The sequence below is a fragment of the Herpailurus yagouaroundi genome, unplaced genomic scaffold (genome assembly GCF_014898765.1).
Source record: "Herpailurus yagouaroundi ecotype Mexico unplaced genomic scaffold, PumYag 428, whole genome shotgun sequence".
Lineage (NCBI taxonomy): Eukaryota > Metazoa > Chordata > Mammalia > Carnivora > Felidae > Herpailurus > Herpailurus yagouaroundi.
Genome location: NW_024412645.1, coordinates 175,347 through 199,775, shown reverse-complemented (window position 1 = coordinate 199,775; position 24,429 = coordinate 175,347). Strand labels below are relative to the sequence as shown.

Below are 24,429 nucleotides of genomic sequence, written 5' to 3'. Positions count from 1 at the left end.
ACTAGGAGATTTGCTTGGCAGGGACTGGAACTGTAAGGAGGTGGAAGTGGGGAAACCAAGAATGGAGAGGAGACGCAAGGGCACCATTTCCAGGGTTGTGACTGGGTGGCCCTTTACACACCCTGAAATACATTAGGTTTTATGCAATGAAACAGCTCATGCATTGCTTCTAAGGGAGGTCTAATTTCATTCACACCGAGGGATTTGAAAAAAAGGTTCACTAAGAAATCCCTTAATCCTACCCTTCCTGGTAGTATTTTGGAGCTGCCATGAAAAATTCATTTTGGGTGACTCCAGTGCTCTCTGTTGGTTAAAATTAGGAATTGCACCATACAGCCAGGTAGAAGATTCTTTATGGGGCTAAATGAGGCAGGGAGGAGAAAGAGAACAGCATCAAGAACATAACTGGTGAATTTGGGGGTGAAGAGGGAACACTTTTCCCTAAAGCTACATGAGATAATCTAGATAAAACCACCTAGAAGCAAGCCTGCCATGCAAGAGATTCTTGGTGATGTTCTGGTTGTGTTTGAGTCAAGGTGGACTCCATCTGGGCTGAGAAGATAAAATTATGATATTGCTAAAGTTTCTCTCTGCTCCAGAGTGTGGGTGGGGTTTCCCTCTCATGGACTCTCTAGCACTCAAACTTGCTTTTGGGAATAGATTTGATAAGCCTTTGCACACTGAGGTGTAAATGATGGATAATAGCTTAGAGCAGCAGTCCACAGGTGGGTTGGGCGAACCTCAAGGTGTTAATAGTTATTCCTTGGCAAACAGAGTTCCATAGTTAATTAAGTTTGTGAAGGGTCATTTCCCATGGTCCTCTCCTGGCGATTCACAGTACATGCTGTATTTTAAAGGCTTAGAGAAATTGTGTAGTAAAGAAACTGCCTTAATTTGTTTAATCCAGCATTTCATAGACTTTTTTTGACCAGGGAATCTTTTCTTCCCGTGGGATATCTACTATCATCTTGAATAAAGCTTGTCGAGAAACCTAGAAATATAGTATGATCCTGAAGTGTTAATATTTTTTTATTTTTTATTTTGTTGTGTTAAGAACACTTAACATGCCATCTATCTTTTTGACAAATTTTAAGTGTAAAATACATTATTGTTGACTATAGGGATAATGTATGGCAGATCTCTAGAACTTATTCATCTTACTTAACTGAAACTTTGTGCCCGTTGAGTAATAACTCCCCATTTCCTTGTCCCCCAACCCCCCTTCGTGGTAATCACTATTCTAGTCTTTGATTTTATAAATTTGCATATTTTAGATATCATATATATGTGGAAATGTGCAGTACTTGTCTTTTATATTCTGAACCAGGGATAAAAACATGAACCTCTAATTGGGGGATTTTAGCCAAAGGGCAAGGATGTGTGGTCTAACATTGGGCTGCAGAAATCACAAGCATTGACATTACTAAGGAAACACTTTCTGCTACCCCTTTCAAGTTTGCCTCTCTGTCCCTGCAGCTGAAGTGCCTCAGTCAGACCCTGGGTGCAACTTGCGGCCAGCTGGCTTCCCTCATTCCTAACTCTGTCTCTCCTCTCCTTCCAGGCAGACATCTTCTCTGGGGCCATATTCATCAACATGGCCTTGGGTCTGGATCTGTATTTGGCCATCTTTCTTTTATTGGCAATCACTGGTCTTTATACGATCACAGGTGAGTCCTACAAATGACTCAACTGAAGCCCAGGAAAGGAGGAGGACCTAGGAGACATAGCTTCTTCTCTCAATAAAGAGAGATACACCCAAGAAACAGTTTTAGGATGGAGTGTTTGCTTAGTCCCCACTCTCAGGCCCTAACAAGTTATACGGGGCCCCCAGAAAACTCCAGTGTTGGGTGGAATAGTCAGGACAGCTTCTTCTAGGAAGTGGGGCAGGGCCTGGCCTTCCAGGTTGTGGATAGAAGTTGGGAGAATTAGAGAGGGAGTGCCAGGTGCAGGGATAGGGGAGAGCAGGGAATGGAGTCAGGAATGGGCATGGCATGGGTTTGGGCCAGTGTGAGCAAGTAGATGTGTTTGGCTGGAGATGGGTGGTCAATGGGAGGTACCTGGGGTATGTGTGTGGGTGATAAGTCCTGACAGTTCAAATGAGGCCACAGTGCAAGGGTCCTGGAAGCCAGAAGGAGGCTTTGGGTTTGATGTGACAGCCACTGGGAGGCACTGTAGGCAGGAAGAGAGGGAGTGACACATACAGAGATTTTAGAAGAAGACTCAAGAGATGAATGGAGAAGCTAGTGACAGGAAGAGCAATTGGGGACACCTTTTCGGAAGTGTTACTCTGTTCTAGGTTGGGGAGGGGGCTGGGTCAGTAATGAAGTTTGCTGTGTAGCTGGAGTCCCACAGCTTTTGGGACAAGAAATTACTTAGAGCAGCTCGGGCGGCGGGAGGAGTGGTAGCGGCCAGGCAGCCCAGCTTCGCGAAGGCTCTCGGTGCGCGGCAGCCCCCATGCAGCCGGCACGTGCCCACCCCGCCGCCACGATGCCCAAGAGGAAGGTCAGCTCCGCCGAGGGGGCGGCGAAGAAGGAGTCCAAGAGGAGGTCAGCTAAACCTGCTCTTGCAAAAGTGGAAATGAAGCCAAAAAAGGCGGCGGGAAAGGAGAAATCTTCAGACAAAAGAGTGCAAACAAAGGGGAAAAGGGGAGCTAAGGGAAAACAGGCTGAAGTGGCTAACCAAGAAACAAAAGAAGACTTACCTGCAGAAAACGGAGAAACTAAAAACGAGGAGAGTCCAGCCTCTGATGAAGTAGGAGAGAAAGAAGACAAGTCTGATTAGTATCATATCCCATGTCTTACCAGTGGTCCCTGTCTCCCTTCTTGTACAATCCAGACATTTTAAATTACTTCTATTCCCACGTTGTTTATGCTAGAATTGTTTCCTAAAGAAAACCACTCCTTGATCTTGCTTGGCTCTCCCTGTCAGAATTTTGTGCATTCTGTAACATGTTGGTTGTGGTAGTCCAGTTTCCTAGTAACCTTGTTAATGTCTTGTGCAAGATTGAAAATTTGAGTATGTAGTGTATATGACATTAAATTGTGAATTAATGGGACTTAACAGTGTAACAGCATATCAACATTTGAAGATACCAGTACTTGATATACTGTTAAGGGAAATTTGCCTCCAATTTTAAGCTGGAAGTTCACTGTAATAACTTTGAGAAAAGAACCACAGCTACATGGTTTTTTTTAGGTTTTCGGTATGTACGTTAAGAATTGTGTACAAATTGAATTGTCTGTACTGATCCTCAGAACAACAAATAAAAACTCAATTATGAAAGAAAAAAAAAGTTACTTAGATGGTCTGAGTAAAGAGAGAACAGACATGCTAGTGGCCCTTTGAAATGTGTTGATTCAGTAAAGTCCCCAGACACCTTGTAGAGATGTCTACTCCTTGCTCTTCCCTGTCTTCGTTTGTGGAAGACATGTTTTTTTAATGTTTATTTATTTTTGAGAGACAGAGAGAGCACGAGGGGGGGATGGGCAGAGAGAGAGGGAGACACAGAATCCAAAGCAGGCTCCAGGCTCTGAGCTGTCACCACAGAGCCCGATACAGGGTCTGAACTCAGGAGTGGTGAGATCATGACCTGAGCTGAAGTCAGACACTTAATGGACTGAGCCACCCAGGCGCCCCTGTGGAAGACGCTTCTTACCATAACCATCTCCTTTGAGCCATCTCCTACCTTCAAATGGTTGCATCAAACTCTTCCTCCTCAAGCAGGGAGAAATATTCAATTTCCAAGGCCTTCCCAGCGTTGTGAAAAGTGGAGGTGTGGGAACATGCTAGGTAGCAGACTACTGTAAAAGAACAAGAGAGGGAAGGAAAGTTAGGTGACTGAGGGGTGTGCTCAGAGGGTGTGCAGAGGGAGAGGGGCAGGCAGTGGGCAAAGGAGGTAGGCTGACAGGTTGTCCTCCTATATGAGGTCAGACATATTGTCTCCTTTGTCTGCTTAGGGGGCCTGGCAGCTGTGATTTACACGGACACCTTGCAGACAGTGATCATGCTGGTGGGGTCTTTTATCTTGACCGGGTTTGGTAAGTGGGGCTGGGGCAGACTGGGGAGGTGGGGTGGCAGAGTAAGAGGCCCAGGGAAAGAAAAGCAAGCCTAGCCTCCCTGCCTGTTGCTGGTCCGGGAAGTAAGCCCGGTACCCTCTGCCCTCTCTAGGGGAGTGGTCCAGCCTAGATTGGCCATCACTGTGGGTGTACAGAGGGCACCTTCCTCAGCCCTGGAGATCTCAGACTAGGCCAGGCGCAGACAATACCTGGATTCCCTACTGCTCTCTCTAGATGGACTGAGCCAGTGGTTCCCAATGTGGGCCTCTGATGTCATGGTCTGCTCTCCACAGAAAAACTGGACAAAAAAAAAAAAAAAAAAAAAAAAAAAAGGGATAAGGCTAAATATCCAGCAGGCTAAATATATTCAAACGTTAAATATCCTTTCTTTTATGAGTTAATGACAATAAGTGATCATTTTCTTGTTTATGTCCTTATTTGATAAAATTTTAAAAATTAGCCATTGTGTGTTGTCCCCTGACTCCAATTTTGAAATTTTATTTGTCTGTGAAATCCTAAAGACAAAACTGGAGACCCTAGATACAGAGGTACTTGTTATGGGAGAATATAAATGCATTTTGTTTTTAAGAGGGCCTGTACTCTCTGTGTGTCCTGTGAAGCCTCTTATCCAGTCTCTGTTCTCTTCTTTCCAAGAGCTTCTATTTGGTTTCCCCCCAGTGGTCCATGGGGTTCAGCAGGGCAGAGGCTGGAATACCTTATTCAAGGACACACAGCCAAGAGGTGGTAGGGCTCCTTACCCTTTCTCCTTACTCCTTACCCTTTCTCTGTCTGTCTTACCACATTGCCGTGACCAGGAGGGTATGACTGAGTCTGTGTGTCTCTAGGTCTCTGTGCAGGATTTTAAAGGCTGCTGCTGACAGCAAAAGGGAGGGGAAAAGAGGCCTTGAATCTTCAAAACCAAGGTCTTTCTTTTAATAATTCAAGTCTTTTCCCTTTTTTAATTAAAAAATTTTTAATGTTTATTTATTTATATTTGAGAGACAGAGAGAGAGAGGCAGAGAAAGAGGTAGACAGAGAATCCCAGGCAGGCTCTGCACTAGCAAAACTCATGAGCCATGAGATCATGACCTGAGCCGAAATTAAGAGTCAGACGTTCAACCCAGGTGCCCCAAATCCTTTCTCTTTTTAAAAAGGTTTATGGTTGAAATACTTTTACAGGTTATTGTTTTGGACCCTCAGAGTAGCCCTGCAAGGAGGTTGGACAGGGTTAATAATCCCATTCTGTGGATGAGAAGGTTGAGGCCCAGGTTGGGAAAATGACTTGCCCAAGACCACACTGCGAGGGTGATTTCTCAGGCATTCACAGGAAGAAACTTGAATTAAGAGTTGAGAGTTTCAGGATGTTTGTTGCTGATGTTTTCCAGCTTTTCACGAAGTGGGAGGGTATGATAACTTCATGATAAAGTACATGAAAGCCATTCCAACTGTGATTTCTGATGGAAACATCACCATCAAGAAAGAATGTTATACACCGAGAGCTGACTCTTTCCACATCTTCCGAGACCCCCTCACTGGAGACCTGCCATGGCCTGGGCTCACCTTTGGGTTGTCCATCCTTGCCCTGTGGTACTGGTGCACAGATCAGGTACCTATGCTGGATGTGTGGAGTGGACGGGGTGTTCCCAGGTCTCTACAGGGACTCCTGTCTGTGGCTTGTGGTAGTGGGTAAGGTAGAACAGGGCTCATGTGGTCTGGGGTCACTGAGCCTTACTGACAAGGAGGTGCCAGGCCAAGGGCCGAGGACATGTAGGAGTGTTGCTGCTAGGAGTAGCCAGAGGGCATTGAGGGGTCTCTGGCCTGCACCCCTCTCTCACTGCTTTCTCTGTCAGGTCATTGTGCAACGCTGCCTCTCAGCCAAAAACATGTCTCATGTGAAGGCCGGCTGTGTCATGTGTGGGTACCTGAAGCTGCTGCCTATGTTCCTCATGGTGATGCCGGGAATGATCAGCCGCATCCTGTACACAGGTGATGCCTTTTGCTAGACTCAGCAGCCACTCTCTTCCATTTTCCAGGCTCTGTGTAACTTCTAAAGCCCTGTAGCTCTCTGCTCTTTCTTTTCTGCCATCTTCTGTTTTTTCTTGCCACAATTACCAGGTATTATTATTCCCCCTTTAGATAGCAAACAACTTAAGGTCACAGAGCCTGTGGGGTTGTCTTTCTGGTTCCTTACATTGACAATTACTTTCTTCCCTTTTCCAAATTCTCTGAAGTCATGATACACCTCTAGCTGTAGCTTCTTCCAGCTAATATTTGCTAACTTTTTGCTCAGTCTTACTCAGGCCATGGTGGTGTGTCTTTAATGGCAAAGAACCCTGCCCAGTCTCTAATTGCTTGGTGCTCAGAGCCCTGTTTCTTGGACCATTTCCTTGAAGAGCCCTGAGTCTTGTACTTTGTTATCTAGGGTGATGGAGTCTTTCTTGGCCCTTTTGAGGCTTCTCCAGATTTCCATTTGCTTTTTTGGGTCAGCCATAATAGGTCAAAACTGTTTCCTGGAACATGAAATAATGGCAAAAAAGAGAGCACCATGGAGTGAAACTTTGGTAAGCTCTCTCCAAAATGAAGACAGGACAATCTGGGGGTACTTGCTGCCATTGGCTGTTAATCATGCTCCTAATAGTGATCTCATACTCCTATACTAGCTCACCTGTCATGAGAGTAATATTCTTAACTGAATAATTTATGATATAATAAATATAACACACTTAATATTTGAGGCAGTGCTATAATGAATCAATGCTCTACGGAACAGCACTAAAGGATATACCTATAGTAGGTACATAATTAATGTTTGTTGTTTTAATTCTAAAGAAGTTACTAAAATTTTCCCTAAGCCTCTAAATCATGTCCCCTTCCCTTTCCAGATTACCTCCTGTCTCTCTCCACTCCAGATTTTTCACATCTTAGAAGTACTACCCAACAGCATTCCTAGTGGGGAATTCCCTCAGTCATCTAGTGTTCAATCCTACTTGTAAAAGCTACTTCAAATAAACTTCAAAATTAGGAGCCACAGTTTCATTGTGATTTTCAGGAGAAACAAGACAATAGTTACTGCTAAGCTGTAGAGAGTTCCAAGCTAAAGATTGTGCCCCCTCCCTTCCTACTCTGAGCATTGCTTTGCTTCCCCCTTACTCTGCCTAAGAACCTTTTTCTCCCCAGTAAGATCTTAGAGACAGTCATACCAGCAGGGCAGGGGCATGGCATAGAAGGGCTCAATTTGGAGCTGCACTCTCTGTGGAACCAATTCAGGACCATGGGCAGGAATGTCTTGTTTGAAGCCTTGTTTTAAGAAAGCGAATCTTGGAAGTATTTCCCCAATGTCTACTTACTGACCTGACTTTTCATCTTTCTCCAGAAAAAGTTGCCTGCACTGTCCCCTCGGAATGTAAGAAATATTGTGGCACTGAAGTTGGCTGTACCAACATGGCTTACCCGACCTTGGTGGTGGAGCTCATGCCCAATGGTGAGAGTCACCTTGCTGGCAGGGTCTTTCTTTGGAGGCTGATTGGACTTATACTTTATGTAGATTTCTGCAGCCCTCTGGGGAAAAGCCATTTCTGAGCCTTGGGGCCGAGTAGGGAAAACCTCCCTCTGGGTGTCCTCAGGTTTTGAACATGTCTTCCCTCAGTGGAAGTCAGCTTATGACTTGGTTGAGCTCTATGAGACCTGGCATGTGTCCATCAGTCAGTCTTGGAAAAGAGGTGACCTGAAAATGGGCTAGCGAAAATCACGACTTTTCCATGCTATCTAGAAGGTCTTTCTAGCTCTCCAACAGACATTAACATGAAAGCTTGAACTAAGTGGAGTTTTTCCTGTGGAATGAATTGATGTTCTAAGAAAAAACCTGGAAAGAAATGCAGAGTGATTTTTAGCTTTAAATGAGGAAGTTGGAGGCAGTAGATGGATGGGCCACCAGGGGGCTTCTCACTACAGAGAAATGTGTTATACTAAAAGATTGAGTACTTGGAGTCCAGAATAGTTAGAGTTTTGGTGTAGACCTGTAGGACTACTGTTCATGTTTCATGTTAAGAAAAATATATTTCTGGCTCAAGGGATGCAAATCTTGTTAGGTTAGCGGGTTTCAGGAGACCAGAAATTCAAAGGTATCGATCAGGTTTTAGAAGAAACTTAAAAATTTTGTTACTGAGAGGAAACCTAGAGACTATTTAGTCAAACCTTTTCATTTTATAGTTGAGGAAATTGAGGCCTACAGAAGGAAAATGATTTTTTCCAAGGCCACACAGCAACTCAGTGTCTGGCTTGCTTAACTCTGCTCAAGGCTGGATTGAATAATTTTTTTAAATCACATACTGGATGTATGATTGGGTAAACCATTTGCATTAAAATTATAAAAAAATGGGGGTAATCATTAACTATTCAACTGAGCCAGGCTGCTTATTAATTAAGGTTGCAATTAGAAGAGTCACACGGCTGGCTCTTTTAGAGTTCTGATTTGGATTACATTGGCCTATGTGGGGGGTGTTTATGTTATTTCTTTTCTTTTTTTTAAGGCTAAAAAAACTTTTTTTTAAAAGTAATCTCTACACCCAATGTGCTTGAACTCCCAACCCTGAGATCAAGAGTCACATGTTCCACCAACAGAGACAGCCAGGCACCCCTGTTTATGTTATTTCTTTAGATTGGCAGATCCTTGGTGAGGACTGTAGGTATTTCTGAACACTGTGTTCGAGTGAATTGTACATGACAGAAAGATGCATGGCATGCAAGACAACAAAATGCTGTGTTTACATGTATCATTGCCATTCCTTCACCTTCAGCTGGAATCTGGCTTCTGTAAACACCGAAATTGACAATGACCTCCCTGTACTAGATTAAATAGATATTTTTCATTCTTTATCTTATTTGACCGCTCAGTAGCATTCAGCATTATTGGTCACTCATCTTTCTTATGTTATTCTCTTCTCTTGGATGCCATAATACTATGTTCTCCTATTTGTCTTTTTACCCCTATCCTTTAGGCTGCAACTTTTTGTCTCATTTGAAGATTCAGTCTCCTCCACTTGGCCAGTAAATGTTGTCCCACCAGTCTGTCACTAAATTCTGTCCATTTTGCTGCCTAAATATCTCTTATATTCATCTATCTCTTTCCAGTGTAGTATCACCCTACACTGATATACCATTATTTCATGCCCGGACCACTGTAAAATTATGTTCAACAAATATTTATTAAGTGAAAAAGAGTTTGATAAGAGTACAAAGGGGAGAGCTCTATCCCAGCTTAACAATTAACTGGTGAAGAAACCCTGAACAAATGGCAGAACTAGGCTTGAAGCCCTACCTACTAACTCCTTGAAAGGGACCTTTGTTTAAATGTTTTTACTTATGTCTTTTGAGAGACACAGAGAGAGAACACGTGTGTGCACATGTGCATGCAAACGGGGGAAGAGCAGAGAGAGAGGGAGAGAGAATCCCAAGCAGACTTCACGCTGTCAGCATGGAGCCTGATGTGAGGCTCCATCCCACAAACTGTAAAATCATGACCTGAGCTGAAATTAAGCATCAGATGCTTAACTGACTGAGCCACCCAAGTGCCCTGAAATGCACTTTTGTTTTACCAACTGAAAAGTGAGGGAATTAGACTAGAGGATCTTTATAACTCCTTCTATAGCTCCAATAGTCTGTGGTCTATGTGGTACAAACTCAGGAAGGACGATTAAAAAATTTCCAACAAATGACAAAATAATTGAAGGAGACAGCCTTTATTTTTCTTCTTGCAAGGCTGTAGATAAAAACAACTATAAAATTATTTATAGATGTAAATCTAGAGGAATGATAGAATCATTTCCAAAAAGATCTCAAGAGGCAGGGATGTTGACTCAAATGTAATAAGCTAAAGTTTAATAGAGGTAATATGTCAAGTTCTGTATATTTGGGTCCCCCAAAACCAATTATAAAGAGTATTAGAAGAAACTGAGGATCTTTAGTGTGGAGAAGAGAGAGTTCAAGAAGACACAAGTTATCTTTGAATATATGAAAGATGGTGAAGTGGATGAAAGATAAGACCTCTCTGGTTGGGTAGCATAAGGACTGTGTCTAAGGCCACAAAAAGGCAGATAACAGCCTGGTTAGGACTGCCCAAGAGGGAGCAGACTCCCTGTGGGGTAGTAGATCTCCTAATGCTAGAGAGTTTGGGCAGATAGAATGTAGAAGGGATTCTACCAATGGATGATAGGCCTAGGTGACCTCTAAGGTTACTTTTACTTCTAAGACTGTAGTCTCTATGATGGGCTCTCAGCATGACCTGGCCTTCCAACCTAGCAGGGACAACTTTATGCTCTCCTTGGTATGGAAGTAGTAATAGAGATTATAGCCAACCATGCTTGCGATGATTGGGAAAAATTTAAGAACAATCTCTTACTCTGATTTGGGCAAGTGTAGTATTATCCCCATTTAACATATTAGGAGATGAGGCCTAGAGGTTGGCGTAACTTGCTTGGGGTCAGAGTTGGAAACACACCCTTGTCTTTTTTTTTTCGATGACAGTTTTACTGAATTATAATTCACATACCACATAATTAACCACTTAAGGTATACAATTCAGTGGTTTTTTTTTAGTATATTCACAGAGTTGTACAACCATCACCACAATTACAATTTTTATCATCTCCGAAAGAAATCCTGTACCTATTAGCAATCATCCCATATTTCACCCCAAACTCCTTAGCCCTAGGCAATCACTGGTATACTCCCTGTCTCTATGAATTTGCTTACTCTGAGCATTTCATATAAGTGGGATTATACAATAGTTGTCCTTTTTGTCTTGCTTCTGTCACTTAGCATAATGTTTTCAAGGTTCATCCATGTCATAGCATGTGTAAATACTTCATTCCTTTTTATTGATAAATAATATTCCATTGCATGGACATATCACATTTTGTTTATCCATTTATCAGTTGATGGACATTGTATTGTTTCTACTTGGCTATTATAAATAATACCACTATGAACATTCATGTTCAAATTTTTATGTGGACATATGTTTTTATTTCTTTTGGGCAGACACCTAAGAGTGAAATTAATGAGTCATATAGTAACTGCATGTTTATTTTGAGAAACTGCAAGATTATTTGCACAGTGGCTATGCCCTTTTACCTTACTGCCAACAATGTATGAGGCTCCTATTTCTTCACATCTCCACCCACACTTGTTATTATCTGTCCTTTTTAAAAATTATTATTACAGGGGCGCCTGGGTGGCGCAGTCGGTTAAGCGTCCGACTTCAACCAGGTCACGATCTCGCGGTCCGTGAGTTCGAGCCCCGCATCGGGCTCTGGGCTGATGGCTCAGAGCCTGGAGCCTGTTTCCGATTCTGTGTCTCCCTCTCTCTCTGCCCCTCCCCCGTTCATGCTCTGTCTCTCTCTGTCCCAAAAATAAATAAACGTTGAAAAAAAAAATTTAAAAATTATTATTACAGCCACCCTAGTGGATACAGAGTAGTATCTTATTGTGGTTTTGATTTGAACTTCCCTGATGTTGAGCATCTTTTCATGTGATTATTAGCTACTTGTTTATCTTCTTTGGAGAAATTTCTTTCTTTCTTTTTTTAAAATATAATTTATTGTCAAATTGGCTAACATACAGTGTATACAGTGTGCTCTTGGTTTGGGGGGTAGATTCCCATGATTCATCGCTTACATACAACACCCAGTGTTCATCCCAACAAGTGCCCTCCTCAATGCCCATCACCCATTTCCCCCCTCTTTCCCACCTCCCTCCCCAGCAACCCTCTGTTTGTTCTCTGTATTTAGGAGTCTCTTATGGTTTGCCTCCCTCTCTGTTTGAAACTATTTTTTCCCCTTCCCTTCTCCCATGGTCTTCTGTTAAGTTTCTCAAGTTCCACATATGAGTGAAAACATATGATATCTGTCTTTCTCTGACTGACTTATTTCACTTTGCATAATACCCTTCAGTTCCATCCACATTGCTGCAAATGGCCAGATTTCATTCTTTCTTGTTGCCAAGTAGTATTCCATTGTATATATAAACCACATCTTCTTTATCCATTCAGCAGTTGGTGGACATTTAGGCTCTTTCCGTAATTTGGCTATTGTTGAAAGTGCTGTTATAAACATTGGGGTACATGTGTCCCCATGAATCAGCACTCCTGTATCCTTTGGATAAATTCCTAGTAGTGCTATTGCTGGTCATAAGATAGTTCTATTTTTAATTTTTTGAGAAACTCTTTGGAGAAATTTCTATTCAAGTCCTTTGCCCATTTTTAATTGGATTTTTTGTCTTTTTATTATTCAGTTACACATTTTATGCATATATTCTGCATACTAGACCCTTATTAGATATATGAATTGCAATATTTCCTTCTATTCTACATGCTTTTCACTTTCTCAAAAACCTCATTTTTGGAATCCTAGTTTGAATCTTTCTGCCATGCCATGAATTTTTTGAGTAAAAGACCTTATAAAAGTCCTCTTAGATGGAAACACACACACATACCATCATCATCATCACCATTAACCACTATCATCATCATTCATTTGCAAACTATTTACCTCATATATATTTTGCCCCTATCTCTTTGTTGATTGCTTTGGGCTAACAATATAATTTAAAGCCATTGTCCATTCCTTAAAATGTCTAGCCTTTCTGGAGAGATAAATCAAAGAATATGGCATGGTTTCAGAAGGCAAACAAATCTTGAGTCCTCACAATTTCCAAGTACAAAAGAGCTGAGGTACTGTGTGTACCACTCAGAACCTCCTTCTCTTCCAGGACTGCGAGGCCTGATGCTGTCAGTCATGTTGGCTTCTCTCATGAGCTCCCTAACTTCCATCTTCAATAGTGCCAGCACCCTCTTTACCATGGACATCTACACCAAGATCCGAAAACGAGCATCTGAAAAAGAACTCATGATTGCAGGAAGGTAAGTGCAGCTTCTTCTTGTCACCCACCATGAAAGCTTGAATGTACCCGCCCCCCGCCTCCCATGCTAGGGAAGATTGGTAGATATCTGGGTAGAATGAGAGTAACATCTGTAGCCAGTTATATTTGCATGTCAGTGGGATTTAATTTTAAATTGAAGATCATCAAACAATGCCTGTTTGGAGTAAGATGTGGCATCAGAAATCATCTAGTCTAACCCTCAGTTTATCAACAAAAAAACGAGGCTCATCTTGCCTAAATCCAGGCAGTCTGGACAGTGGCAGAGCCAGGATTGGAACTCAGACCAACTGAGTCCTTGTCCAAGGCTCATTATCCGTTCCCATGTGACCCCCCCCAGTCCTACACTATAGCTTTTCATATGGGCCATCTCTGAGGCCCAGATGCCTCTGATGCCTTGACCCTTTGCTGCAACATTTTGCTAGACCATTATGAAGGTCAAGTGATAGTATGCTTGAGAACATGCTCTGTAAAGTCTAAAGCACAATACTATGTGTACATTTGTTATTGCCAAATGGGGTAATAGACACAATAGGATACTGAAAGCCAGGAGAGTTGGTATATGGGTCGGAGGTGCTCATAATTCATAGAGTGGATGCTCTGGATAGAGTACTAACCAAAGCTCTGCAATGCCTCTTTGTGGGGCTATGGCAGGTCAACTTCTTCAGATCAGGAGGATCAAGTCTGTGTGATATCAGTCAAGGGAAAGTTTCACAGTGAGTGCAGAGGGGGTATGGGCTGCCACCTCATAGGTCTCATCAGTAAGATTAGGGCAAAGGAAGGAAAGGAAAAATGACAGGCCACTCTCAGGTGATGAAATACCTGGCACCCAGGGGAGATCTGACCAGGCCAGAGTCTACTACTTTGCTTCACAGAAGGCAGCACCATCACCCTGAATGGTTTTTCCCTTAGAAACGACTTCATAATTTTTTTCCTGTTATCTATAAGGCTCAAGATGAACATGGAAAGAGAACCTTTTTTTGTTTTGTTTTGTTTTGGGTTTGCTCAGGGGTGGCCTGCTTGGCTCTGAGATTGTTGGAGCTCACATTTTTGTGTATTCTATGACTGCTGCCCTGGGGCTTATCCTTGCCCTAGACAGGCTTACAGGAAACAATCCCAAACTTTGCTATGGGGACTGTAAGAGCAATCAAGAGCTCAGAGAAGGGAGAGGTAAGCATGGCATGCAGTACTTGAGGAAATCTCCTGGAGGAGGGAGACCTGAACTAAGTCCAAAATGGTGGGTAGTGGGTAAATGGGGGGCAGTGGAAGGACATTCCAGAGGGAGAAATATATGAGTGAAAACACTGCTTTACGAAGGTTAGTTTCAGACTCTTGCCTTAAATTCATGTAAGTAAGGGAAGGGAATCATAGCCCTCTTTCTAATTAAATCAAGAGCACAAATAAGAGGAGCTTTTAAGGGAATCCTCCAATCTCTTCAAGACTTGAAGTGAAACTCAAGGAGAGGAGAATTGGAAATACTTGGTAGTGTCCATTCCTTTATAAACTCTTTTTGGCTTGTGGTTTCACTTTATTACAAAGAAGAGGAGGAAAAGGAGGAGGAGAAGAAGAAAATAAAAATTATAGTCTTTACTATTTATTGAGTGGTTACTGTTTGCTAGGTGTTTTACTATAGTTGATCCTTATTCCAAAATAGCAAGGTCAGTCATATTATTCCAAATTCACAAATGGAGAAATTGAGACTCAGAGAGGTTAAGCAAGGTGTCCTTTGTTGCAGAGAGAAAAACATGTGAATCCAGGATTGTCTGGCTCCAAAATCCATACATTTATTCCTATACACCACTACTTGTCGAAGTGTGATTCTTTTATGTCAGTGACTGGTTTAGGTTACTGTTGAAAGTCAAGTGCATTTCAGTTATTCATAGGCACAGATGACTTTCCCAAGGAGGCAGCATACAGAGGAAAAAAGCCTCAAGAATGAATTTGCTAATTATTTTTCCTTGCCATGGTCATGTTACACACACACACACACACACACACACCCCATGTATATATGATATATAATAAATGAAATTACATATACACATATATAAATATATACATTTATCTATCTATCTATCTCCCTATATATCTGTGTATACACACACACACACACACCTGATACATAGAGATATATATTTATTCACACAGAGCCATTTATTGACATTCTGTTGTGGGGGCTTTGATTTCAGGTTGTTCATCTTGGTGCTGACTGGCATCAGCATTGCCTGGGTGCCCATTGTGCAGTCAGCGCAAAGTGGGCAGCTCTTTGATTACATCCAGTCCATTACCAGTTACTTGGGACCACCCATTGCAGCTGTCTTCCTGCTTGCTATTTTCTGCAAGAGAGTCAATGAACAGGTAGGTATCATTTATGCATGCCTTGAAAAACCACTCTGACACAGAAATTCCCACCCAGATCGATATATTCTCTGTGAGAGGGATTCTATTTCCCACAGATCTCAAGCAGGAAGATGTGCTGCTGAGGGTTTGTATGGGAAAGGCTTCAGGGACTCTCCTAGGTTCACATTCTTTTGGACTCCCACTCCTCCTTGCTGCAGCTTCCAAACTCATTCCCAACTAATGATGTACATTTTCCATGTAATCTTGGTGGTTTTGACCTGACAACATGACACTCCCTAGGAAGTTTGTAGCCCCTGGGTAAGCAGCTCAGGAGCAAGTCTTAACATAGGCTACCTTCAGTGGTTCTTCAGTGAGCTTGGCTTTCCAGCTGGTAATTCTCAGGGCCCAGTGAAGGAGGAAGTCCTGGTGCTCAAGCAGTTTATATGCAAAATAGCATAAGGTAGATAGTAATTGAGGGATAAAATATGGCATAGAACATAAGAAAGGATTCTCAGGCTATATCAACATGAACTGAAACTGAGAGGGAAGAGAGGGCATTCAAAGCAGAGAGAACAGCACCTTCCTGAGGCTCAGAGGTGGAAGTGCAAAGGTAAGGGTGAGGGTCAGGGGCTTGAAAGGAATCTCACCTGGCTTGAGAGAAAGTTTGTGTGTATGGATAATGGAAGACATGCTAGAAAGACAGGTTAGAGTTAAATTAGGAATGGCTCCTTTGAGGACCCAAATAAATTCACAAATGAAAGAGGAGAGATCACAACCAACACCATAGAAATACAAGCAGTTATAAGAGAATATTATGAAAAATTATATGCCAGCAAACTGGGCAATCTGGAAAAAAATGGACAAATTCCTAGAAACATACAAACTACCAAAACTGAAACAGGAAGAAATAGAAAATTGAACAGACCCATAACCAGCAAAGAAATGAATCAGTAATTAAAAGTCTCCAACAAACAAAAGTCCAGGGTCAGATGGCTTCCTAAGAGAATTTGACCAGACATTTAAGGAAGAGTTAATACCTATTCTTCTCAAACTGTTCCAAAAAAAATAGAAATGGAAGGAAAACCTCCAGACTTATTCTATGAGGCCAACATCACCTTGATTCCAAAGCCAGGCAAAGTCCCACTAAAATGGAAAATTATAAGCCAATATCCCTGATGAACATGGACGCAAAAATTCTTAACAGGATACTAGCAAATCGAATCCAAAAGTACATTATTCACCATGATCAAGTGGGATTTGTTCTTGGGCTGCAGGGGTGGTTCAATATTTGCAAATCAGTCAACATGATATACCACATTAATAAAACAAAGGGTAAGAACCATATGATCCTCTCAATAGATGCAGAAAAGGATTTGACAAAAATTAAAATTATTGATAAAACCCTCAACAAAGTAGGGATAGATGGACCATACCTCAACATCATTAGGGCCATATATGAAAGACCCACAGCTAATATAATCCTCAATGGGGGAAAACTGAGAGCTTTTCCTTTATGATCAGGAACCAGACAGGGATGCCCACTCTCACTATTACTATTTAACAGTGTTGGAAGTCCTAGCTTCAGCAATCAGACAACAAAAAGAAATAAAAGATATCCAAACTGGTAAGGAAGAAGTCAAACTTTCACTATTTGCAAATGACATGATACTCTATGTAGAAAATTGTAAAGACCCCCACCAAAAAATTGCTAGAACTAATACATGAATTCAGAAAAATCACAAGATATAGCATCAATGTACAGAAATCTGTTGAATTTCTATACACCAATAATGAAGCAGCAGAAAATAGAAATCAATAAATCAATCCCACTTACAATTGTACCACAAACAGTAAGATACCTAGGAATAAACCTAACCAAAGAGGTAAAAGATCTGTACTCTGAAAACTATAGAACACTTATGAAAGAAATTGAAGAAGACACACACAAAAAAATGGGAAAAAATTCCATGCTCATGCACTGGAAGAACAAATGTTAAAATGTTTAAACTACCCAAATAAATCTACATATTCAATAAAATACCTATCAAAATGCCACCAGCATTTTTCAGAGCTAGAACAAACAATCCTAAAATTTGTATGGAACCACAATAGCCAAAGTAATGTTGAAAAAGAAGATCAATGCTAGAGGCGTCACAATTCTGGACTTCAAGCTATATTACAGATCTGTAGTCATCAAGACAGTATGGTACTGGCACAAAAACAGACACACAGATCAATGGAACAAAACAGAAAACCCATAAATGGACCCACAACTATATGGTAAACTAATCTCTGAAAAGCAGGAAAGAATATGCAATGGAAAAAGACAGTCCTTTCAACAAATGGTTTTGGGAAAACTGGACAGCAACATGGAGAATGAACATGGACCACTTTTTTTGCACCATACACAAAAATAAATTCAAAATGGATGAAAGACCTAAATGTGAAACAGGAAACCATCAAAATCCTACAGGAGAAAAAAGAAGCAACCTCTTTGACCTCAGCTGCAGCAACTTCTTACTAGACATGTTGCCAGAGACAAGGGAAATGAAAGCAAAAATGAACTACTGGGACTTCATCAAGATAAAAAGCTTATGCACAAAACTGAAGGTAGCCTGTGGAATGGGAGAAGATATTTGCAAATGACATATCTGATAAAGAGTTAGTATCCAAAATCTATAAAGAACTTATCAGACTCAACACTCAAAAACCAAACAACCCAGTTAAGAAAAGGGGCAAAAGACATGAATAGTCACTTTTCCAAAGAAGACATCCAGATAGCTAACAGACACATGAAAAGATGCTCAACATCATACATCATCAGGAAATACAAATAAAAACCATGATGAGATTCTACTGCACACCTGTCAGAATGGCTAAAATTAACAACACAAGAAACAACAGTTGTTGGTGAGGATGTGGAGAAATGGGAACCTTCCTACACTGTTGATGGGAATGAAACTAGTTGCAAACACTCTAGAAAACAGTATGGAGGTTCCTCAAAAAGCCCAACATAGAAATTCCCTGTGCAATTCCCTCAGCAATTACATTACTAGGTATTTACCCAAAGGATACAAAAATACAGATATGAAGGAGTACATGTAACCAAATGTTTATAACAGCATTATCAACAATATCCAAACTATAAAAAGAGCAGAGCCCAGGTGTCCATTGACTGATGGATATATACATATATATATATATATATATATATATATATATATATATATATATAGTATATATACACACACAATGAAATATTAGTTAGCTATAAAAAATAATGAAATCTTGCCATTTGTAACAATGTGGATGGAGCTAGAGTGTATTATGCTAAATGAAATAAGTCAATCAGATAAAGACAAATACCATATAATTTCACTCATGTGGAATTTAGGAAACAAAACAGATGAACATATGGGAAGGAAAAAAAGAGGGAAGCAAACCATAACAGATGCTTAATGATAGAGAACAAACTGAGGGTTGATGGAGGCAGGTGAGTGGGGATGGGCTAGGTGATGAGTATTAAGGAGGGCACTTGTTATGAGCACTGGGTGTTGTATGTAAGTGATGAATCACTGAATTCTATTCCTGAAACCAATATTATACTATATGTTAACTAACTAGAATTTAAATAAAAATTTGGGGGGTGCCTGGGTGGCTCAGTTGGTTAAACATTCAATTCTTGGTTTCAGTTCAGGTCATGATCTCATAATTTGAGCCCTGTGTCAGGCTCTGTGCTGGACAGCATGGAGCCTGCTTGGGATTCGCTCTCTCTCTCTCTCTCTCTCTCTCTCTCTCTGCCCCTTCCCTGCTCAAACACGCATGCACGCACGCACTCTCTCTCTCTCTCTCTCTCTGTCTCTCTTTCTCTCTCTCTCTCTCTCTCTCAAAAAAAAAAAAAAAAAAAGAACAACCTTTAAATAAAAGTTTTTGGGGAAAAAAGGAATGGCTCCTTTGAAAGCCAGGCTAAAGAGTTTGGATTTTCAGTGGAGTGCTGTCACAGGTATTGAACCATGAAAAGGATGTCTTTAGATATGCCTTCTGACTGAAGTGTTGCTCAGCTCTCTCTGTATCAAACCACCTACATGTCTGAGGAAGGCTGGGATGGAATGGGGTATTGACTATGTAGCTTATTGTCTGAAGCAGTATAAATGATGATATATTTTTGGTTAGAGATAAGTTCTTTCTCCCAATAGGACAGAAACAAATACCTCACTGGAGTGACCCAGATATGAAGTATAAAATTACCACATGTGCCTCTCTTCCTTCAACATTTGCTATTAGGAACATAGTCCAGGTTTGCTGGTATCACAAAACTGCATGCACAGATAAACACCCTTGAAAAATAAGAAAAAAAAACCTGCAAGTTATGGCAGGTTAGAAAAATGGGTACAATCTTAGGATATATTTCAATAGATATTGGCAGAAGCTGAGAGATTTCTAAAATGTAAGTTAGTAAAGTATGGCTAAAAGCCCAGTTGGGTATTGCCACGAACCAAAAACAGATTCAATCCAACAAAGGACTGGGGCATTCAAAAAATAAGGCTAAGAATTGGGATACAGTGTAATGGTTCTCAACTGGGGGTGATTTTGCCCTTTCCCCAGGGGATATTTGGCGATGTCTGGTAACAGTTTTGATTGCTATGATTTGGGTGGATTGCTATGATTTGGGTTGCTGTTTAGTGAGTGGAGGCCAGGGATGCCGCTAAACTTTCTACAGTGCACAAGACAGCTTCTCCCATGCTCACCTCCCACCCCTAAAAGAATTTTCAAGCCCAAATGTCACAGTGCTGAGGGTGAAAAACCCTTGCCTAGAGTCTCTGGAGAGTAACATGTAGAGACTGCAAAGTGATTCTCAGGACAGGTCAGAGATTGTGTTTGATGAGGGTGACTCTAAATATTGAGGAAAATGTCAAAGATTTCCCAGATTTTTCAAGGGCCTCTTGCAAATAAGACTAAAAGAACAGGAACAGGCTAATTGCCAAGAGAGAAGGAAAGCTCTAGAGCAGATTTTATCAATATTATTTATACAAAGTAAAGTAAAAACATATTTTTTGAATGAATAAGTGTATGGGGGTTAATGGGGAATGTCTTTTTCTTTTTCCTTATCATCTATCATCTATCTATCTTTCTATCTATCTATCTATCTATCTATCTATCTATCTATCTATCTATCAGATACTTCCAGATGCCAGACATAGAAATAGGCACTAGCAACACAAAGGGAATAAGGAATAAGTTCTGTTTCCTTCTCTGGGCAACTTCCCAGTTCAGATGGGGAGAAAGAGAAATAAGTGAATGAATGATTCCATAGCAGTGGGATCAGTGTTGGCATGGAGGTGTGCCTACAGTGCAGTCACAGCAAGGAGGATGGGCCTGCCCAATTCTGTCTTGGGAGGGCGAGAGGGGACATTTAAGTGAGAACAAGGTTACTAGGAAGGGAAGAGCCTGTGCTTTCCCAGATATAATGACCTATGCAAAGACCCATGACATAAATACTCATGACATGATAATGCAGAACATCTGGGATATAAAGTGCAGGGGTACCTGTGGCTAGCAGAGTTCAAGAATCAACATTTGACATGAAGGCTCTTTCTTCCCACCCTTCTATGAATTCATTCTACTTTGTCACTGCTCCTTTTAAAATGTGGGTCTCTAGATTCAGACCTGGTTCTCTAGGTGAGGACTGACCAAAAAAAAGGGGGAGTGGGTAGAGGGAAGGAAGGAAGGTAAGAGAGAAGGAAGGAAGGAAGGGTGGAAAGGGTTAAAAAAAACCCTGAGAAATTGTCCCCCAATAATTCTAGTCTCTTAAAGTTTTCCATATTTCTAATATGAAAACCCAAAGCTTAATGTAAAAACACATAGTATAGTTTTATGTTCTCAAATTAAAAACAGTGACTTTGGATCTTAAAAGAGGTTAATGAAGAAAGTAGTATTTATATCTTGATGGAAACATTCCTTTCTCTTCCATCTCCAAAAGACCCAATTTTTTTTTCAGTGTATTCAAGGAATACATATTACTTCACAAGTAATTACGTTGCATCTGAACATGGCTAAATCTGGAAGCTGATGGTGGTAGTAGCTACAGGGAGAGAGATTCAAATTACTTTTAAAATTAAAGGGAATTTTTGGAATTAAATCTTTGGATTGACATTCAACACCAGTTATTAGACACTGAACCCCATTATATTATGAATCCTCATTTTAAGACCCAGGTAAAATCACATCACTGAAACATGATAAACACACCTGCTGAAGGCTTAGGCCTGACATCACACTCCTAGCCATATTCTGAACTCCAGTGTTCTGGCTTCAGATGGCCTGAAGATATCATTTGTTTCATTTTTGTTCCTTTGCCTCTGTCCCCCTAGGAATGCCCAGCTGTTTTGTGTGTTCGGTATTGGTTAACCCAGGGTTTTCTTTCACAGGGAGCCTTTTGGGGACTGATCATAGGATTTCTGATTGGGGTGTCCCGTATGGTGGCTGAATTTTCCTATGGAACTGGGAGCTGCATGAAGCCCAGCAACTGTCCCAAAATTATCTGTGGTGTGCACTACCTGTATTTTGCCATCATCCTTTTTGTCATTTCTATCATCATCATTGTGGTTGTGTCTCTCTTCACCAAGCCCATTCCAGATGTGCATGTGAGTATCCATTTTGGGGAGGTGTCCTGCCCTTGTTTCATGTTCATGCTGCAACACCCACCTTGGTTGCCTTTTGCTCAATTAGACATTTGCACTCATATGACTAAAATAGCCCATGCTTGCAATTTGTTTTACGTAGAAAGACACAGAACAGAAAACATGGTGTGCCAGCAAAGCAGTATCAAGCGTGTGTCTTTGGCAGAAGTTTTCATAGTAGTTCAAATTTCAGTTGAAAGGGTATTCTCTGGATCCTTCACCCTGAGTGACAGCACAACACAAGGGCATGAGATCACATGGGTGAGCACAGGGGCTACCCTGGCTGAGATGCTCATATCTCAAATAGGAACTTAGATTTTTTCTAATAGTCCCATGGCATGACTTCCAGGGGTCCCAGCAAGGGATATACTTAGCTACAAAAATCACCACACTCAGGGAAATTTGAAGTATGGTATTCCCTTAATTTTTGTCCAATTAAGCTTCCAAACAATTACCCGTATAGTTTGAGAAATTTCAAACAATATCAAAGTCCAATTGATTCAAGACTCCAAAAATAGTAAATACTCTCCTTTAACTCTAGATGTCACCCTTGGTTTAAGATTTATTCACAGCCCTCCCAATGCAGATGAAGATTTCCCATTATGGGTCATTTTTACCATAAGCAATATAGTCTGGTAGCTCAGTACAGCTGACATTTTACCTTTTTAAGGTTTCTTAGGAACAGAGCTAGAGAGTTAGCCAAGGTCATTTTTGCCCATAGAGAAAGAGAAAGTGACTTTTTAGTCACAGGGACTTATGGAATCCCTAAGAGACCTTCAACCTCATTATGAATTTTTCAAAGCTGTGACCAATCTTGATGTAAAACAAAGACTGCTTTTATAGCAGAAGAACCGCCATTATGTTTTTTTTGCTGAATCTGTCAACTGGCTTTCTTTGTGTTGTTTTTAATGCTTCCTGATGTCTCAGTGTTTGCAAGTATTGCAGCCCCAAGCACATTTAGCTCCATGATTTCTCTTGAAGTAGAGAAAGGAAGGTAGTTACCAAAAGAGGTCATGGGTAGAATGAACACATTAAATTGATTTTCAGACTTCTACGAGTTTCTGGTTTCATGTCCATAGAAGCTGTGTGTCTCCAGCTCTATTCTATTCTATTATGGCTCATAATTCTACAGATTATGTCCTTATAAGGTAACAAACACATAGTATAAAACTCTACTCTTATACTGTTGGTCTAGACAAATAAGTGTAAAGGAACAAATTTGGTTATCATGTGTGAGAAGAGTTCATTCATTCAACAAAAATTTCTTTATTCAAGGCAGTCTCTTAGTCTCTGAATATAATATCACACAATGTGAATTCATGTGTATAATTCACATTGAAGTATCCATATTTAGAAATAATGTTGTAGATGGAACTGTTAATCTATGTTTTTGTTGGTACTGAGAGACTACGATACCTCTTTTTTTGTTGTTGTTTTCATTTTTTATTGAGTTTCATTGAGCAAACACTGGCAAAGTGAATGTCTCACTGGGAGTGCCTCCAATGCCCACTGTATTCTAGAGCAATGGCTAGTTATCCACTGACACCTTTCAGGAAGTGATGTACCTTTTCCTTTCTTGAGCACATATCTTTGTTCTCCAACTTCTTGACCCAAGACATTATTTGGATCTTTCTGCTAACCTGTTTTGCTTTCTCCATAGCTCTATCGTCTGTGTTGGAGCCTGCGCAACAGCAAAGAGGAACGTATTGACTTGGATGCAGGAGAGGAGGACATCCAAGAAACCCCAGAGGAGACCATTGAAATAGGTGATTTGTGATTCAGAACCTAGTTCCAAGCCCTAAAAAGTTACTCCTCCAATAGCAAGGCCACTGTACTGAAGCATTTATGAAATGTATTCATCAAAGCTCAGGTCTCTCTTCTGGAAGGGAGTAGGGAGTGAGGTGGGGAATGAGATGGAATGGATGGGAAATTCACTCTGAGGCCTGGTCAAGGGGAGGAGAGAGGTGCAGAACAATCCCAGCCTCATTATGTCTCATAGTTCACAGTGTGAACTATGTAAGTGTGAGTTGGGTATTTGCCACCCTGACTTGATTTGGGGCATGGCCAAGGACAAGGGAAGAATCAGAGCTTGTGAACTGAAAGCAGTTGGAACCTAAGCTATGGTTAGTTCTAGTGACATCAGGAAGATGGGTGAGAGGCTCTTGGGGTCTTATGTCTCATCAGCTTACCACATCAGATTTAGAAAATCAAATTTCCCTGAAGTCCAGTAAGATAATGCATAGTCAGTGTTTAGAGACTTATCCTGATCATGGGGAAATGCTTTCCTCAGCTTATATATTGGAGCTTTTTCTCCCTACTTGGGAGTGGTGCACACATTTAGGATGGTTGTGGAGATGTATGGTATGTAGAGGTGTGGGAGTGCAAGATCATATGTGCTTTATCTGGTGCTGGACTGGAAG

The 24,429-nt window shown here is 41.1% G+C and overlaps 2 protein-coding genes across 3 annotated transcripts in view; both read left to right on the top strand.

The window, feature by feature from the left end:
- The window catches only part of SLC5A1 (solute carrier family 5 member 1), a 101,464-nt gene that overhangs the window by 36,347 nt on the left and 40,688 nt on the right, over positions 1–24,429 (top strand). For both annotated transcript variants that reach the window (XR_005787012.1, XM_040463809.1), the window contains exons 6-14: positions 1,562–1,667; positions 3,957–4,037; positions 5,441–5,661; positions 5,906–6,041; positions 7,429–7,536; positions 12,822–12,972; positions 15,179–15,347; positions 21,758–21,973; positions 23,670–23,775. Coding sequence is in view for 1 of the 2 variants with exons in the window: in XM_040463809.1 (XP_040319743.1) it covers positions 1,562–1,667; positions 3,957–4,037; positions 5,441–5,661; positions 5,906–6,041; positions 7,429–7,536; positions 12,822–12,972; positions 15,179–15,347; positions 21,758–21,973; positions 23,670–23,775 (1,294 nt within the window). In the remaining variant the exon portion in view is untranslated. The remainder of the gene's footprint in view (positions 1–1,561; positions 1,668–3,956; positions 4,038–5,440; positions 5,662–5,905; positions 6,042–7,428; positions 7,537–12,821; positions 12,973–15,178; positions 15,348–21,757; positions 21,974–23,669; positions 23,776–24,429) is intronic.
- LOC121022585 (non-histone chromosomal protein HMG-14-like) lies at positions 2,393–2,784 on the top strand. The gene has a single exon (XM_040463811.1). It carries the CDS (start codon positions 2,455–2,457, stop codon positions 2,779–2,781), a length of 327 nt encoding a protein of 108 aa, XP_040319745.1. The 5' UTR covers positions 2,393–2,454; the 3' UTR covers positions 2,782–2,784.

Excerpts from the sequence above, each read along its gene's own strand:
- LOC121022585 (XM_040463811.1), top strand. The coding sequence starts at position 2,455 with ATGCAGCCGGCACGTGCCCACCCCGCCGCCACGATGCCCAAGAGGAAG.